We start from the raw sequence: 16844 nt of genomic DNA on the forward strand, positions 1-16844 counted from the left end.
CTGAAGGATCATGTGACACTGAAGACTGGAGTAATGATGCTGAAAATTCAGCTTTGCATCACAGGAATAAATTAGTTATTTATATATAATTAATATTTAATGTATATTAAAATAGAAAAAACTTTATTTTACATCATAATATTTTACAATATAAAATTTTTTCCTGTAGTTTTGATCAAATAAATGCAGCCTTGATGAGCATAAGAAACTCCTGTAAAAAACATTAAAAATCGTTCTGATCCCAAACTTTTGACCGGTAGTGTATATGTGGTCTTTTCATATGGGCCACTTTATTTAGCACTACATGTGATGAAATGATATACCAAACAATCAAATCTGTCCAGAACTTATATAAATGCATGCATAAATCTAAAACCTTAACATTTACATTTTTATATTTGAATTTCAAGTCATAGGTACTTTGCTGTTGCAAAAAAAAATCTGTTCTACCTTTAGGTAACTTATTGTATTTTTTTGTGTCAAGATTCTTCCATTTGACCCACTTTAAAAAATTGATTTTGTTTCCTGCATAATCATGCATATTTATGATCTAGCAGAACCTCTCACACAGCTCTGTATATGTCTGTTTTCAGCAAATCATGAAGGATCGATGGATTAACGCAGGCAGTGAGGAGGACGAGCTCAAGCCGTTTGTGGATCCGGAGCTCGACATCTCGGATCAGAAGAGAATCGGTACGAGATCAGCACTCTTACATGCAATTATTTTTAGAAACAAAGTACTGTAGGACAGGGGGCTTCAAAGTCAAAAATGTGACTTTTACAGTACATTTAAAATGTTTGTTGTTTTTATTTTGAACTTTAACACACATAAACTAAAAGCTGTAAGATTATTTACAATGAGATTACAGATGGTTGTGCTAGTAAAGTTAATACCGTCGTCCTATGGCTACATATTACTGATGATCACGTTCATTACTGCCATTTCCACAAAATTGGTTTGAATGTTTTGAACTTCCCAGTTAGACCAGATATTTTACAGAAATAAAGCAAAGGGTCATTAGTTTAAGGCGCAAAACATGCTTAACGCAGGTACATGAATGCAAAAGCTCCTAGCTATGCAAACTTGATTTCATGCATCATTGAATTCTGGCAGACCACAGTTCATAACATTGCAAGTGTATTTGCATTTTCAGTGCTTCTATAACATGCATTAGTGTCAGTTGTTTTCTTCTACAATCAGTTTTCTCTGTCAGGTCAACTACTAGCAACAGTTTGAATAGAATCTTGCTGAGAAAGTTCATTATGTTTTGTGAAACTGTTGACATGTTTATCATTAAAGGTGGGGTAAGAGATTTTTCAAAAACGCTTTAGAAAACTGATTCGGGCCGAGTAGCAAAACAAACTTGTAGCCAATCAGCAGTAAGGGGCGTGTCTACTCATGATGTGGAGGAGAGAGCGTTCAGTGCACAGGACGGACATTAGCCGAGCCAAGCGACAGAAAGATAGAGATGGCGGATAAAAAACAAAAGAGGAAAACAAAAGAAGGCAATAAGGCAAGAAGTAGGACCCGTGTAAATATCGAATCAGCTTTCCAGTGCTGTAGAGAACTCAAGGAGTGGAAGGCCTGCGATCGGACGCCGAGGTTGCTTTGTTTTTTTCTCCATAGGTGAGTAACACTGTGTCTGCACCGCAACCGCTAAAGTCTGTCTAGTACACTGGACGCGACAAGGCAACCGTTTGAAATCATTTGAAATTTGTGTCAATACGTCATAAATAGAACGCAGCAGCAGTTTTCTGTCGGGGATTTGTCGTGTCGTGCCGCGCCACATCCAGTGTAGGCTAGTGCTGTGTTCAAGTCAACATTGGCTACCAGAAATCGCTTACCCCACTTTTAACGACTTGCTGTTCACAAGTTTGGGGTTGATTTTTTTTCTCTTTAATGTTTTTGAAAGAAACCTCTTATGCTCGCCAAGGCTGCATTTATTTGATCAAAAATAAAGTTAATATTGTGAAATATTATTACAATTTAAAATAGCTGTTTTTTAAATTTATTTTAATATATTTTCAAATGAATTTATTCCTGTGATGCAAAGCTAAATATATTCAGCATCATTACTCCAGTCTTCAATGTCACATGATCCTTCAGAAACCATTCTAATATGCTGCTTTGCTGCTCAATAGACATTTCTTAGTGTTATCAATGTTGAAAACAGTTGTGCTGCCTAATATTTGAAGGATTCTTTGAGTAGAAATTTCCAAAGAACAACAGTTATTTAAAATCTGTATATTCCTAATAATTTGTAAAATATTATAAATGTCTTTGCTGTCACTTTTTATCAATTTAATGTATAAACTTATTTAATGAATAACAGTATTAATAAAATCTTGCTGACCACAAGCATTTGAACAATAGTGTACCTGAATAGTAATGTCCAGTTTAATTGCACATTTAAATGCAACTCTTGAGCACTGAAGTTTGTGAAATTCACAGTGTAAGCTTTTGCGTTTTTAGCTGGATAGACAAAACAGAATCCAAATATATAGACGTAATAAGAGCTTTCCCACCCGCTCATGATTTTATTGTTATTAGTGAGTGTTCGTGGGAGTGAGCCAGAGCTTTATGGTTTTAAGCCATTAAGGGAGATCCAAATATTTTGATGTTTTGGCTTTAGCGCACTGCGTAACGTCGTAAGAGTCGATCACCATTTTTTTTGCTGAGCAGAAGCTGTTAGTCTGGCATGCTTCCTTCAACGTGACACTGATAGTGGTTGGTGTGCCTGTGGGTTTGAGCAGAGTGCAGGGGTCGATGGTATCTGAGGTCAGACAGGCCCTGTTCTTTCCACTGCTGCTGTAGGCCCGTCTGCCTTTCAAACTCTCCATTGATCTCTAAGCCCCAGTTCTGTGTCCCGAAAAGCATTTACAGCTAGTGCAGGAGCAGCTCAAGCACGTGTCTAGCACGTGAAACTGTGACGACATTGAGAGTTGCTTATCGCTTTTTTCATAGTAAAGCTAAAATGAGGCTTTGAAACTTATGAGGCCTGTTGAGATACAAAGTAGCCAGACATTAATCATGAAGATTTAGAATAAACATGTTAAAACTTTTTTTTTTTTTAGTGTTCAAGTTTGGCTAAAATGCATGTAGCTCAGCTTTCAGCTACTCTGCTGCTTTTTATATATCAGCGTTTTTTGTGCACAAATATGTAAAGAGTCAAGATGCACGTTTTTATAGATCTACTGGGAAAAAGGTTGTTTTTAAAAGGTATCACTGTGTTTATTCCTGTGATGGCAAAGCTGAATTTTCAGCAGCCATTACTCCAGTCTGTTGAGGCCTTTGAAAAACTTGGAGGTCAACCGATTTTGACACTCAACCAGCTGGTAACAGTATCCTACATTGACTGCTGGTATATGGTTTGTTGCAGATATCATGGTAGGAATGGGTTACTCAAGGGAGGAGATCCACGAATCTCTAACCAGGATGAAGTACGACGAAATCACGGCTACCTACCTACTGTTAGGAAGAAAGTCTACTGAGGTGAGTTATTCACAATGATGTTTTAGAGCTGTTTGGTTGCAATGCACAGTTTGGGGTTAAAGATCTAGCTAAATGAGAGCATATGAGAGCTGTTCAAAAGTTTGAGATTTGTTAAGTTTAAAACAAAAAAAAAAATGTAAAAGTCTTTTATGTTCACCAAGGCTGCATTTATTGGGGAAAAAATCAAGTAAAAACTGCAATATTGTGAAATATTATTACAATTTAATAGCTTCTATATATTATAAATTCTATTGTATTATATTTTATTTATAAATGTACTATATTTTAAAAAGTAATTTATTCCTGTGATGCAAAGCTGAATTTTCAGCATCATTACTCCAGTCTTCAGTGTCACATGATCTTTCAGAAATCATTCTAATATGCTGATTTGATAGCATAGCTGATTTTGCATATTTTTTGTGGAAACCATTATCTATTTTTTCCAGATTCTTCGATTAGTAGAAAGTCCAAAAGAACAGCTTTGATTTGAAATAGAAATCTTTTGTAAAATGTCTTTACTGTCACATTTGATCAATTTAATTCATCCTTGCTAACTAAATTTTACTTTTGAACAGTAGTGTGTCTGAGTAAGATATGTTAGTGTGATTTGACACCTAGTCTCTCAGCCTTAAGGCACAAACTCGGCAAGTAATAAATATATACTCTTGCAACTATACATTTGCTTTGTTTGCAGATTTATAGTCTCTACCTTCGGATATTTTAGGCACAAAATGTAACCATTTTTCCCTGGTGTTTTTGACGTCGTCTGTATAACCTGTCATGGAAATTGCTGTACCTTTATTTCAATGAGTTGCCACTTAGTTGCACTCTGCTCTATTATTGTGGTGTCATCGATTTTAGATTTACCCACCCATAAAGGTCATGTTGGCTAGACAACCCTTTCCTGCCTAGCTAGACAGAAAAAAACAGAATGAGCTGCAGTGTGGGCTAGTCTTTATAACCATCTTCAAACATCTGGCTATATTTTACATCTGATTATGAATGTTACAGACTTGTAGCATGCCGGTTGGCATTCTAAACCCATATTACTGGTTATCTTAGCCAATTGCATTCACTCATTTCTCTCTGTGCATTAATCTATACATCCAGACATAATAAAAAATGTTTCTGTCTCATGCCGTTTTTACATTTTGTTTTGTGTGATCACAGTTGGAGGTGAGTGATTCCAACTCCAGCAGTAACCTCTCTTTGGCGAAGGCCAGACCCAACAGTGAGCACAATAATGGCCAGTCACCATCTCACCTCAAAGTCCAAAAGAACATCTCCTCCAACCAGAAACAGCGTCGTTACAGTGACCAGGGTGAGTGCGCTTTTTGGACTTTAAATAGTGCTGTGAGGTCTTTGTCTTTCTAATCTCCATTCCTCTCCCTCTACAGCTGGTCCAACCATTCCCTCGGTGGGTTACCCAAAGAGAAGTCAGACCACTTCTGCAGAAAGTGACCATAAAGAGGAGGGCAGTGCACAGGCACGTAAGTCCAGCTCATCTGGAAGCCGTGGCATGGCTCCACCGAGCCCCATGCTGGGCAACGCCAACAACCCAAACAAGGCCGACATTCCTGACCACAAAAAGAGTGCCGGTGCCCCTGGGGTAAGTTGGTACCTCCCAAGAACTTTTGTATTGTCATTGTTTGTGTAAAATAGATCTGAAGAGAATCTAACAAATCTGAACCAGGGTTATTATATAGTGAACTACAACGAATACCATAAAAAACACTTTAAATAAAAAATACTTAATATAAAATCAACCCTAGCTGAAATAAAATAAAATATAGAAAACTTTCATTTCAGCTAGTTTTCTCATTTTAATTAGGTAGATGTCAGGTAAACATGTCAGCTGTAAGAAATATCAATTTATTGTTTTTAATTTATCCTTATTTTGTTAAACCAAGATGTTTTAGTCAGTGCTGTTTTCAGTTGATTCGTGAACAAAACTTCACTAGTGCACCTACCATCCAGTTACCACAATAACAATAAGCTTTGTTACTTTTAAAAATGAAACAGTCTTTTTAAAATTCTGTCAAGTTTATAGCAAAATTGAAATAATAAATGTGGTTTTGAGGCTCTTTAATTCTCATTAAAGTGTTTCTTTTTAACAACGAATTGGAGTAGAAACAATTATACAATTAAAAAGTTAATTTGTATGTACAACTTTCTGTTTTAGTGTTGATTAGTAAATACATTTAATGAATTAATTGATTAGTAAACACAATTTCCTTTCGGTTTCTGGCTAAATTAAATGTTTAATTTCGTTTTGGTGTTTCATTTCCGTGCATCACTGATTAAGACTCACACTATAATGTGTATTTCTGCAGAGCAATTCTGTGTCTAGCGGTATGACCAGGAGAAACACATACGTGTGTAGTGAGAGGAACGCCGCAGACCGCCACGCCGTCATCCAGAACGGCAAAGAGAACAGGTGAGTCCCCGAGACCTCTCATTTTTAGGTCAAAGGTTGTGAATATCCATTTTCCCTTTCAACATCAACACCGGTTTACAGGAAACACCACCGTGTCGCTCAAAACCAAAGACTGACAACAAGGAACAACTTGTGTCTTTTCATCCTCACCCAACCAGATATTTTCACAAAAAAAAGTTGTTCTCATCTACAGGTTTCTAAATGTTTGTGGAGCTTCATCTTGTTTTTTTTCTCCGACACAATATTTGAAGATGGAGCTTTGGTTTAATACTTTACATTACATTACTTTATCATGTAGACCTTAGACTGAATTGCTGAATTTTACTGATGAAACTTCTAAGGCTGTATAATTAATCAAATTCAAATTGCAATATGGCCTAGTGTAAATGCTTATTGAATTACATTTCAGACACCAGTATTTGTCAAAATATTGTGAATATATTTAATAATAATATAAAATATTATAATGATATAAATATGAAATAATAAATTAAATAAATGTATAATTATATGTAATATCTACAATTTTTAAAACAACGGCCAACCTTGCTGTGCCAGGATTCAAAGTCACAAAGTTGACTAGTCCTAAAAGGGTGGTTCAATCAAAAGTGAACGATTTATCATCCTTAACTCATCCTCATGTCATTTTATACACTACTGTTCAAAACTTTGTTTTGGGGATCCACAAAATATTAAGCAGCACAATTGTTTTCAACATTGATAATAAGAATCATCAATGAGCAGCGAATCAACATATGTGACCATGGACCACAAAACCAGTCATAAGGGTCATTTTTTTTTAAATTGAGATTTATACACCATCTCAAAGCTGAATAAATAAGCTTTCCATTGATGTATGGTTTGTTAGGATAGGACGAGATACAACTATTTGAAAATCTGGAATCTGAGGGTGCTAAAAATCTAAATATTAAGAAAATCGCCTTTAAAGGTCCCCTGAAATACTTAGAAACACGCAGCGTTACTCTGTGTTGACGTCATTTTAACTGAAACAGGAAGACAGGGCGGGACATATCAAGCAGCCCCGCCCCTTTTTAAAATAGCCAATAGCGTTCGTCTATATCACAGCTTGGGCTAAAGCCGTTCAGAGCTGTTGAGCTCCATAAAGCCACATTTGACAGGGTATGCCAGCCACAATCTCATCCATATTGCTATAAAATATAGCATTCTGTGTAGAATTCAAATAGCTCCGATACATTTTGTGGTCTGCGCCGTGCTATCGTGTCTCTGGACCGGAGCAGAGTGTGTGGCGCGACACAGCGCGAAACCAGACTTCTTTTTTTCCTCAATGGAAAGCATATATACATTGTTTGAATCGTTCCCTGTCCCCTATATAGTGCACTACGTGCCATTCACTGTACAGACAATTCTAATTCTGTGGACAAGTGACCGATTTCAGTTTCATTTTCTATTTTATAGTGTAGGGGGTGGGCGCTTCGGATTCTAGAGAGCATTTGATTGGACAGAAAGTTTGATGAGAAGCTGAAGTACGATGTGACGTCAAAAAAATCGTTGAGCCGTTTTGGCGGAAGTGACGAACTACAAGCTTTGAATGCTTATATCTTCTAAATGTGAATTTCGTCACTGTTTTGGAGCAACTGCCTTATAGATAACCTTAAGACTAACATATTGATACTAACACCCAAAAAACTTTAATTTTGATTTCATGGGGACTATAAAGTTGTCCAAATTAAGTTCTTAGCAATGCATATTGCTAATCAAAAATTAAGTTTTGATATATTTACAGTAGGAAATTTACAAAATATCTTCATGGAACATGATCTTTACTTAATGTCCTAATGATTTTTGGCATAAAAGAAAAATCAATCATTTTGACCCATACAATGTATTTTTGGCTATTGCTACAAATATACCCCAGCGACTTAAGACTGGTTTTGTGGTCCAGGGTCACATATTAGAATTTTTTCTGAAGAATCATGTGACACTGAAGACTGGAAAATTTGGCTTTGGACCACTGGAATTAATTACATTTTAAAATATAAATAATTTGGAAAAGTGTCATTTTAAATTGTAATAATATTTCACAATATTACTGCTTTTACTGCATTTTGTGATCAAATAAATGCAGCCTTGGTGAGCATATGATGCTTAAAAAACATAAAATCTTACCAAATACAAACTTTTGAATAGTAGTGTACATTTTTTTTTCTGGGAAAAGAAAAAATGTACTCTTCTTTTCTTTTTTTTGGCCATAAAATGAAAGTCAATGGGGTCCAGTGTTGTTTTGGACCTGACTGACCTTCATTAAGTTTTATGTTCCACAGAAGAAAAAAGTCATACAGGTTTGGAGTGACATAAGGGTGAGTAAATGATGCAGACTTAAAACTATCTTGTTAAGCTAGCCCTTTCTTAGGGGAGTTTACATCAGACACACATTCAGATTAACTAGTCAGTTTTGAACGACCAGTCGACCATCGTGATCCACCCGTATCCTACTTTACTCTCTCTTTGTATTCTTCTCTGCTCTTAAGTTTTTTATCTCATATGCTCTGCTTTCTTCGTACATACTATATCTGATCCATCCCACTGCTGTTTATTTGGCCGCCTGCCATTGGCCAGCCTGAGTGAAATGTCGGGATGTGTCAGCACGAGTCCGACAGCGTATGCCGTTGCTCTTGCCAGCTCATCGGCTTCGGTCCGTCTGCGCCACCAAAAGGCCGCGTCCCTCTCGGCCTCCAGACACACCTGCCATGCCACCTTGCCACCCAACAACGGCACCTCTGATCTCTTCAGGCCCAAGTAAAGACGAGTTTAGCGTCTGTCTCTAATCTTAGTGTGTCTCTCCATCTAACGCCCTCTGACCTCTCTGCTGTCTGCGTCTTTGATTTCCCACCACCCTCGTCTCATCCCTATAGTGTCTCAACCAATCCAGGAGGACTCGTCGTGGAGCTTCCGTTGCGTTTTAACGTTTGAGGATTTCCTGCATCTTCCCATTTAAACCGTTAACTAACTTCCTTGTTTCTAAACCAACTAATATAGTATATAAACTACATTAACCTAGTAAATGACTAGTGAAAGGACTGTGGAGATGTTTTATGATTAAGTTGATTGTTATGGTGTGCAAGTAACAAGTGTGCAGATTAAGAGTTTTGTTTGTGAGTTAAATTACAGTTAAGTCACTATTATAGATGTTCGTTAGTTTGAAATTTAATATTACATTTACACTATATATGTCTTACACTATATATGTCTTATTAAGTATGTCTACTTAATTTCAAAGTAACAAAGCTATAATAGTGACTTAACCAGTCAAACATTTGTTGAATATGTTCATAATTAATGTGAGGAACTAAACCTGTGGTTACTCTGCAAGGAAACCTGAACTGACTACATGCATCCACTAAAAATCAAGAAAACACATAAATTAGTTCTGAGAAAAGGTCTAACTTCATTTGTTTGGTGATTTATTGTTTTGGTTTGATATTTTGTTACATTCTGTTGTACTATTTAATGCGTGTATAATTAGGGTTTAAAGGGATAGTTGCTGAAAGAGATTTTATTTCATTTTCAAAAATGCAGATTTTGCCATTTTAGTATCATTTATATACTGTTATAGTATTTATTACTATTTTGAAATGGCTTTTATTTTTATATCGCTTTTTTTATATATTTTTTTATTTAGCTTTAATATTTTTTATTTTAGTTTTAGTAATTGTAGTGCTTAAATCTAACTTATTTTGTTTTAATTAATTGCCAAGGCAACATCTGTAATTTTTGTTTAAGTATTTTTTCATCAAATATTTATATTTTATTTTATTTCAGCTTTATTTCAGTTAACAAAAATTATTTTGAATACTTTTAATTTTAATTACTGCATCATTTACGCAGCCTCATGTTATTTCAAACCCGCATGACTTTCTTCTGCAGAACACAAAAGAAAATATTTTAAAGAGTGTTTTAAAATATGTGACCCTGGACCACAAAACCAGTCTTAAGTCGCTGGGGTATATTTGTAGCAACATATTGACTTTGAATTATGAAATATTGAAATAGGCTATTGCCCCATTGGCTTCTATTGTAAAGACAACAAAAACACCGACATTTTTTATGAAATATCTTCTGAGGTTTTCCACAGATAAAAGAAAATCATACAGGTTTGCTATGTGTTAATGAGACTTAGAGAATTTAAATTTTTTTGGGTGAACTATCCCTTTAAGTGTCCAAAGACCACCTGGTTGTACATGTAACCAGTGTTGTTTGCCGATTTTCCTATTTCATCATACTGTGACCCTGATTCTTCTCTCTTCAGTACGAACGCGGCGGCTCAGACGAGTCAGCGAAACCCCGGTGCCTCCACCCACAGCATTAGTAGCGCAACTCCCCCGGACCGCTTGCGTTTCCCACGAGGCACGCTGAGCCGCAGCACTTTCCACGGAGGCCAGCTCAGGGAGCGACGCACGGCCACCTATAACGGACCCCCAGCCTCTCCAACCTTATCACACGATGCCACGCCGCTCTCACAGTCCCGGAGCCGCGGATCAACAAACCTCTTCACAAAGCTCACATCCAAGCTCACACGCAGGTAAACAAACGCTTCACCTTAAATGCTATTATAACAAGTCATTATTCCCTATGGAATTTGGTTTTCAGTGGAATAAGAATGAAAGAGTTCATTTGGAGTTTGGTATATTTGAAATAAACGAGCTTTAGAACGTAACAGTTTATGGAAACGTTTCCGCCAAGGAGTTATCTCACAGTTCTCATTTTTCTCGAAATTCTAAATTTATATCTCACAATTTGGACTTTGTTTCTTGCATTTCTGAGAAAAGAAGCCAAAATTTCGAGATATAGACTCTCAATTACTTTTTTTTTTTTTTTTTTTTTTTTTTCGAATTTGCATCTCACAATTCTGTGTTTTTCCCCCACAGAATTAAAAATAAAGGTAATTATGACTTATCTCACAATTCTGACTTTTCTCCTTGCATTTGTTAGTTTTTAATCTCACAATTCTGACTTTTCCTCTCAGAATAGCAGGTTTTTATCTCGCAGTTCTAAAAATTGTGAGAAATAAAGTCAGAATTGGGAGATATAAACTCAGAACTGCAAGAAAAAAAAGTCGTAATTGTGAGCTTTAAAGGGGTCCTATTATGCTCTTTTACAAAGTCTTGATTTTGTTTTGGGGGTGTACTAGAACAGGCTCTCATACTAAGTTGTGCAATTACTTTTTTTTATTATTCTGTGGTGGAAACAGGCTACCATAATAGTTTGATGAGTTCTTCGTTTTGAATAGATAAAGTGGTTTGTTAATTTCAAAAGATACACTATTTTGTAAACAGCTATTATAAAACTACTGAAAAATGTAGTTAAGTTTGTAGCTTTAACTTCCCAAGACTGGATGTTATGCAGCAGTTTTGGCATGTTAGAGCTATTTACGACAACACCAGGTCAGTGGCAGTGGCATCAGATTCCCCTGTATTTCCTCAAGAGACGATACATTTGCTCTAGATGTTGATCAGTGTCTCTGTTTTCTGTTTTCTTTTGTAGAAATATGTCATTCAGGTTTACCAAAAGGTAGGACCCTCGATGGGCTGTGTGCAGTTAATAAGCACTGAAATATGAAGTTTAACTCTTGACCCTAGTGTGAAGATGATTAATCGCTTGTCACTCACCTTTGACGCACTGTCTTTTAATCGGAGTGCGACTGAGCATGCCTGAGACTTCTGCTGTTTTCTGATGAGCAGCACCTGACAGACATTACTAATCCCCCATGCATGCCTGTTCACAGGTTACAACTGAGCACAATAGATCCATTAGACTCCTTATTAGATCCTCATTTTCCATTCACGCCTTTTATCTTCAAGGAGGAAGGTTGTGTGTGTTTTGTACAGTTAGATGCTAAACTACAGCATTCAATAGTGGGAACATTAGTTCGAAGATGGTATTCTTCAGTCAGCCATGAAAAATCAAAACCTCTGAAATGAAATAATGTTGTTTTTCCTCTTTAATTTATATGTAACTGAATAAAAACATACCTGGGTCACATTTAACCCTAAAATCAAAAGAAATGGGGAATGATTTTTTTTTTTATAAAAAAGTTATTTTTTTATTTATTTATTTATTGAATGACATTTATTTTTATGGCACATTTGCAACATTTCCCAACAAAATTCTAATTGCTATAATGCTTGTAATACAAACATACATTATATATAATAAAAAAAATAATTGTAAGAAAATGTTATAATATAATTTTAATTATAATCATTATAATATTATAATATAGTTATAATAATACAAAAATGTATTTATTTATCTGCTTTAATTGAAGGCAGTACAACAAATGCTACTATGAAATAAATACTTGACAATTTAAACCATATTAAATAATTAAATAACATTTTAATAATTAAATCCTTTTTGCTTTACAATAATGACAACTTTTTTCTCTATTACAGTAATGACAATTGGGCAGGAAAACATTCTTAATTTATATGAAAATGTTGTGCAAAAATCATTATGGTCAAAAAAATAGCTTTTATTTTCTTTCATGCAATTTTTTTTAATTAAAATGTATTTATTATATTTGTGTAAAAATATAGTGTGGACATGTTCCTGATAGGTTTTGTGAGATTTATATAAGTCGTCATTAGCATATACTGTGTTTTGCTTAAAAATTCATCTTTATATAAATGGAAAGGAAATAAACATATTAATGCGTTTCCTGCGATACTGTAACAGACTTGCTCTTGGTTGTGTAATTCAGGCCACCCTACTGAGCTCTTAATTTAGCAGCTGACAGATGTGGCGATTGAGAGGGGTTCTTTACAAGATTTCTGGAGTTAAGGTACCAAGATTGCCTTTTGCGACAACCACCCTTTCCCAGTTTCACCCTTCATGCTCCAGGATCCACCTCTAGAAGTAGCATTTGCCCAGGATCTTCTGATTCCAGCTCTTCCTTTTTGACCTACCCAGTCGTATTGTTCCTGCAGGTGGTCTCGCAATCCCAGCGCTTTCATTCCCACCAGTGCTGTTATGACATCAACAGATAACAGGGTTTTTTTTTCAATGGAGAACGGTTTTTGTTATCCAAAAGTTGGTCAGATGTCCCGTTAAAGAGTTGTTAAAGGTCCCATGGCATGAAAATGTCACTTTATGAGGTTTTTTAACATTAATATGAGTTCCCCTAGCCTGCCTATGGTCCCCCAGTGGCTAGAAATGGCGATAGGTGTAAACCGAGCCCTGGGTATCCTGCTTTGCCTTTGAGAAAATGAAAGCTCAGATGGCCCAATCTGGAATCTTCCCTTTATGTCGTCATACGGGGAAAGGTTACCTCCCCTTTCTCTGCTTTGCCCGCCCAGAGAATTTGGCCCGCCCATGAGAAAATGAGCTACTATCGTGCGAGGCGAGCGCAATATTTTTTTTTCCTCGAGAGACATCATGGCTTGCAAACGAGCGAAGCATGGCAGTTGCCCCGCCTCTCTCCTCCTCATTAGCATTTAAAGCTACAGACACAGAAATGGCACGTCCTAAGGAAAGCTCATTGTGGGACTGGCTCGTAGTGGCTGAAATTCTGCACCAAGGCTGAATTTCGGGAAAGAGACTTCAGATACAGTACTAGGGACCACTTAGGCCTATATAAAAGCATCCAAAAAGCAGCATGTCATGGGACCTTTAAAGACATTGAAAGCTCTTGTTCTTTATAAATAAGAACACTTGGCTTATTTTATTTTTAGTCTGGTAATTTTTAAAGAATATTCCAGGATATATACAAGTTAAACTCTGTTGACAGCATCTGTACAAAAGAAAGTAAATCTCACTCGTCCTTCAGTTAGATACAAAAATCAGTGCTGGCAGCGCTGTGAATAAAACTTTTAAATATATAGTGATTATAGCATGGCTGATTTTGAATGGTAGTCAATGGCAAGACATGCTTATAGCCTCCGTGACTTTGATAGTTATGGCATTTTTTTTTTTTTTTGCCAGAGATGCTTTTAAGAGATCGTAAGTTGTATTAAAACAATTAAATTCCTTTCAGAAGTTGCAGGATGCAGCAGTGAAGTGTCCCAGTGGATGTTGATTTTATATATATATATATATATATGTCAAAGGCAGTTTGCCTCTTATTGTTGCCCCATAAGAGCACTTATCCGCCAGCGTCCTTTCCTCTGACCGCTGCTCACTGCCCACGCCGCTGCATGACCTCTCCCAGTCTCTTTTACATGTTCTATTCTGTATAATGGATGATTAATGTCCATTTATAACTGAATATGTTGCATTTAATGTGCTTTGTAGTATGTAGCATTAATGTCATAAAACGGGAGAGTGGGTTCAGATGTGTCAGTGGGTGAGCTGTTAACATACATTTAGTAACAGTCCATTCCATTATATACAGCTGCCTAAGACTGAAAATAATAAAAAATATATTTTTTATTTATATCTAAAATATATATTATTTATATATATCTATATATTTATTTTATATATTTCCCCCAAATATATATCATATACTACCATTCAGAAGTTTAGGATCAGTCATTTTTGTTGTTTTTAAAGTAGTCTCTTATGCTCCCCAAAGCTGCATTTATTTAAAAAAATAATAATATTATGAAATATTATTGTAAATATTATTACAATTTAAAACAACTTTTTTTTCTATTTGATTATATTTTAAAATATCGTTTATTCCTGTGATGCAAAGCATAATTCCTCCAGTCTTCAGTGTCACGTGATCCTTCAGAAATCATTCTAATATGACGATTTGCAGCTTAAGAAACACTTCTTATTTTTATCAATGTTGATAGAACAGTTGTTCTGCTTAATATTTTTGTGGAAATTGCAAAAATAATAATAATAATAATTTGGGGGGGGGGGTCTTTGATGAAAAGAAAGTTATTTGGACTTATTTGAAATAGAAATCTTTTGCAACATTATAAATACTGTCACTTTTTAGTCATTTTTGCATCCTTTCTGAATAAAAGTATTTAATTATTTAGTATATATAAAATCTTACCGACTACAAAAGGATGTGTTAATTGGCATGAATTATGAAATGAAGCTACCAAAAAGGAAATGTGTGTCATTTGGTTTGGGGTAAGCTGTGGCAAAAACAGCTTTCAACTTTATTCTCATTTCATTTAACAGCAGATATCTTGAAATATTCATTTATATGTCAAAAAAAGAATGGAGATCAAATATTTATAATGATCAAAATTAATTTCAAAGCTATATCTTCTCTCCCTGCCTAGAAGACCCCACACTGTCCCACATTATTTCTTTTTAAGCAAATGTCCCATCTTTTTTCATTAGAAGGGCTCTTTCATTTTTAAATGGTGTTTTGTCTTTCTTACCAGACGACATGAGCTCAGTTGTGTCCACTGCATGGAATCTATTTAGAACAGGAAGCTGAATCATAGGGTACAGGAAGGGTATCTGTAATACCCTCTGTCTCCTCCTTTCCATTTTATCTCTCCACACAGGTCAACTATAAGTGCATGTCCAATATTCCTCTCCACTTACACAGGAAATTGTATCTGTTGTTGGCGTTCTCTCCAACATTGGCTTTGATATTCTCTCTCTTTTGTCCTAGGATGTCTGAAAAGCTATTGTTGTCTTATCTTCCTTTCCTTGATCAGCTGAGTCTCAGGTTTTCTTGCCTCTAAACAATTTTTCTCTTTTTCATCCTGGTTCTTAAAGAGTGCCGGCAGAATGTGATAGAAATGGGAGGTATGAGGATTCAAGGTGAGACAGGACATTCTTATCATTTCCCATCTTTTCTTTGCCTTTTAGTCCTGACATTACTCCACAGACTTAACCTCATTGTTGAATAATGTTCTACAAACATACATAAACTGGCATCTGGCATAATGAAAAACCAGTGAGGCTTTTGTTAGTCTCAAACGGTCCAATGAAGTTAAAATCTGTTGTGTGAATATTCATTTATTCTGATCTGTCACAAACTCAGTAAGCATTTGTTTGCATTGACATTTAGCTCTATTGCTCTGCCCCCTTGTGGCTAAAAAAAGAAGAAAGTACAACATGATTATTAGTGCTGTTTGATATGGTCACAGCAATGTTACTCGGGGTTTGTTAATCACTCTTAATACCACACACAACACTATGTAACATCATACAATGGTTTTCTTGTCATGTTTGAATTTGGATCTGAGCTTGGAAACATTTAATAGTTTAAAATCACAGATATTTTTCTCTATGTTCTTATTTTTGCACCCTTGAGTTGTTGACTGCACTGTTTCTGTTTCTTTGCATGGTTATTTTTGTTCACTGCATGTCAAATGCACTCAGGTGCTTCAGTGCATGATGTGTTGTCACTGAAAACAGAGAAAAGTTGTATGAGAACTTGTTTTTATGGTCTGAAACAAACAAGTATGTGAATGCAAACACTTCTAGCTATGCTAGCTCGATTTTAATATTGTTATGCTTCAAAAGGTGTCACAAAACGAAATAAGCATAAACTGTCACATCGTTACTATCACAGTAACACAAGAATGCACACAAATGTTTGTATTGTTAACAAAAACTATTATGTAAACAAAAATTATAAGTATTTTTTTTCATTAACTAAAAAAAATGTTGTGGTCGTTAAGATTTTTTTTTATGTTTTTGAAAGAAGTCTCTTATGCTCACAAATGCTGCATTTATTTGGTCAAAAATACAGTAAAAAAATTAATATTGTGAAATATTATAATAGAAAAGAACGGTTTTCTATTTGAATAAATTTTAAATATAATTTATCCTAGCCTTATTCATCTAGCCTTCAGAGTCACTTGATGAATAGAAAGTTCAACAGAACAGCATTTATTTGAAATAGAAATCGTTTGTAACATTATAAATGTCTCTAATATCATATTTGAACAGTTTAATGCGTTCTTGCTGAGTAAAAATATTTAGAACATTCTGTTAAAAAAGGGGGGGGGG

The 16844-nt window shown here is 35.4% G+C and overlaps 1 protein-coding gene across 7 annotated transcripts in view; it reads left to right on the forward strand.

Moving 5' to 3' along the window:
- Positions 1–16844, forward strand: part of LOC107678848 (MAP/microtubule affinity-regulating kinase 3) — a 68132-nt gene that overhangs the window by 49030 nt on the left and 2258 nt on the right. For 2 of the 7 annotated variants that reach the window (XM_016474269.1, XM_016474267.1), the window contains exons 10-18: positions 594–693; positions 3381–3493; positions 4664–4814; positions 4891–5102; positions 5827–5930; positions 8529–8708; positions 10219–10491; positions 11454–11480; positions 15603–15647. In XM_016474269.1, the coding sequence (XP_016329755.1) occupies positions 594–693; positions 3381–3493; positions 4664–4814; positions 4891–5102; positions 5827–5930; positions 8529–8708; positions 10219–10491; positions 11454–11480; positions 15603–15647 (1205 nt within the window). Of the gene's footprint in view, positions 1–593; positions 694–3380; positions 3494–4663; positions 4815–4890; positions 5103–5826; positions 5931–8528; positions 8709–10218; positions 10492–11453; positions 11481–12672; positions 12754–15602; positions 15648–16844 lie in introns of all 7 variants that reach the window. The other 5 variants (XM_016474272.1, XM_016474268.1, XM_016474271.1 and 2 more) reach the window with 3 other exon arrangements.

The sequence above is a fragment of the Sinocyclocheilus anshuiensis genome, unplaced genomic scaffold (assembly GCF_001515605.1).
Source record: "Sinocyclocheilus anshuiensis isolate Anshui unplaced genomic scaffold, SAMN03320099.WGS_v1.1 scaffold1049, whole genome shotgun sequence".
In the NCBI taxonomy this organism is placed as follows: domain Eukaryota; kingdom Metazoa; phylum Chordata; class Actinopteri; order Cypriniformes; family Cyprinidae; genus Sinocyclocheilus; species Sinocyclocheilus anshuiensis.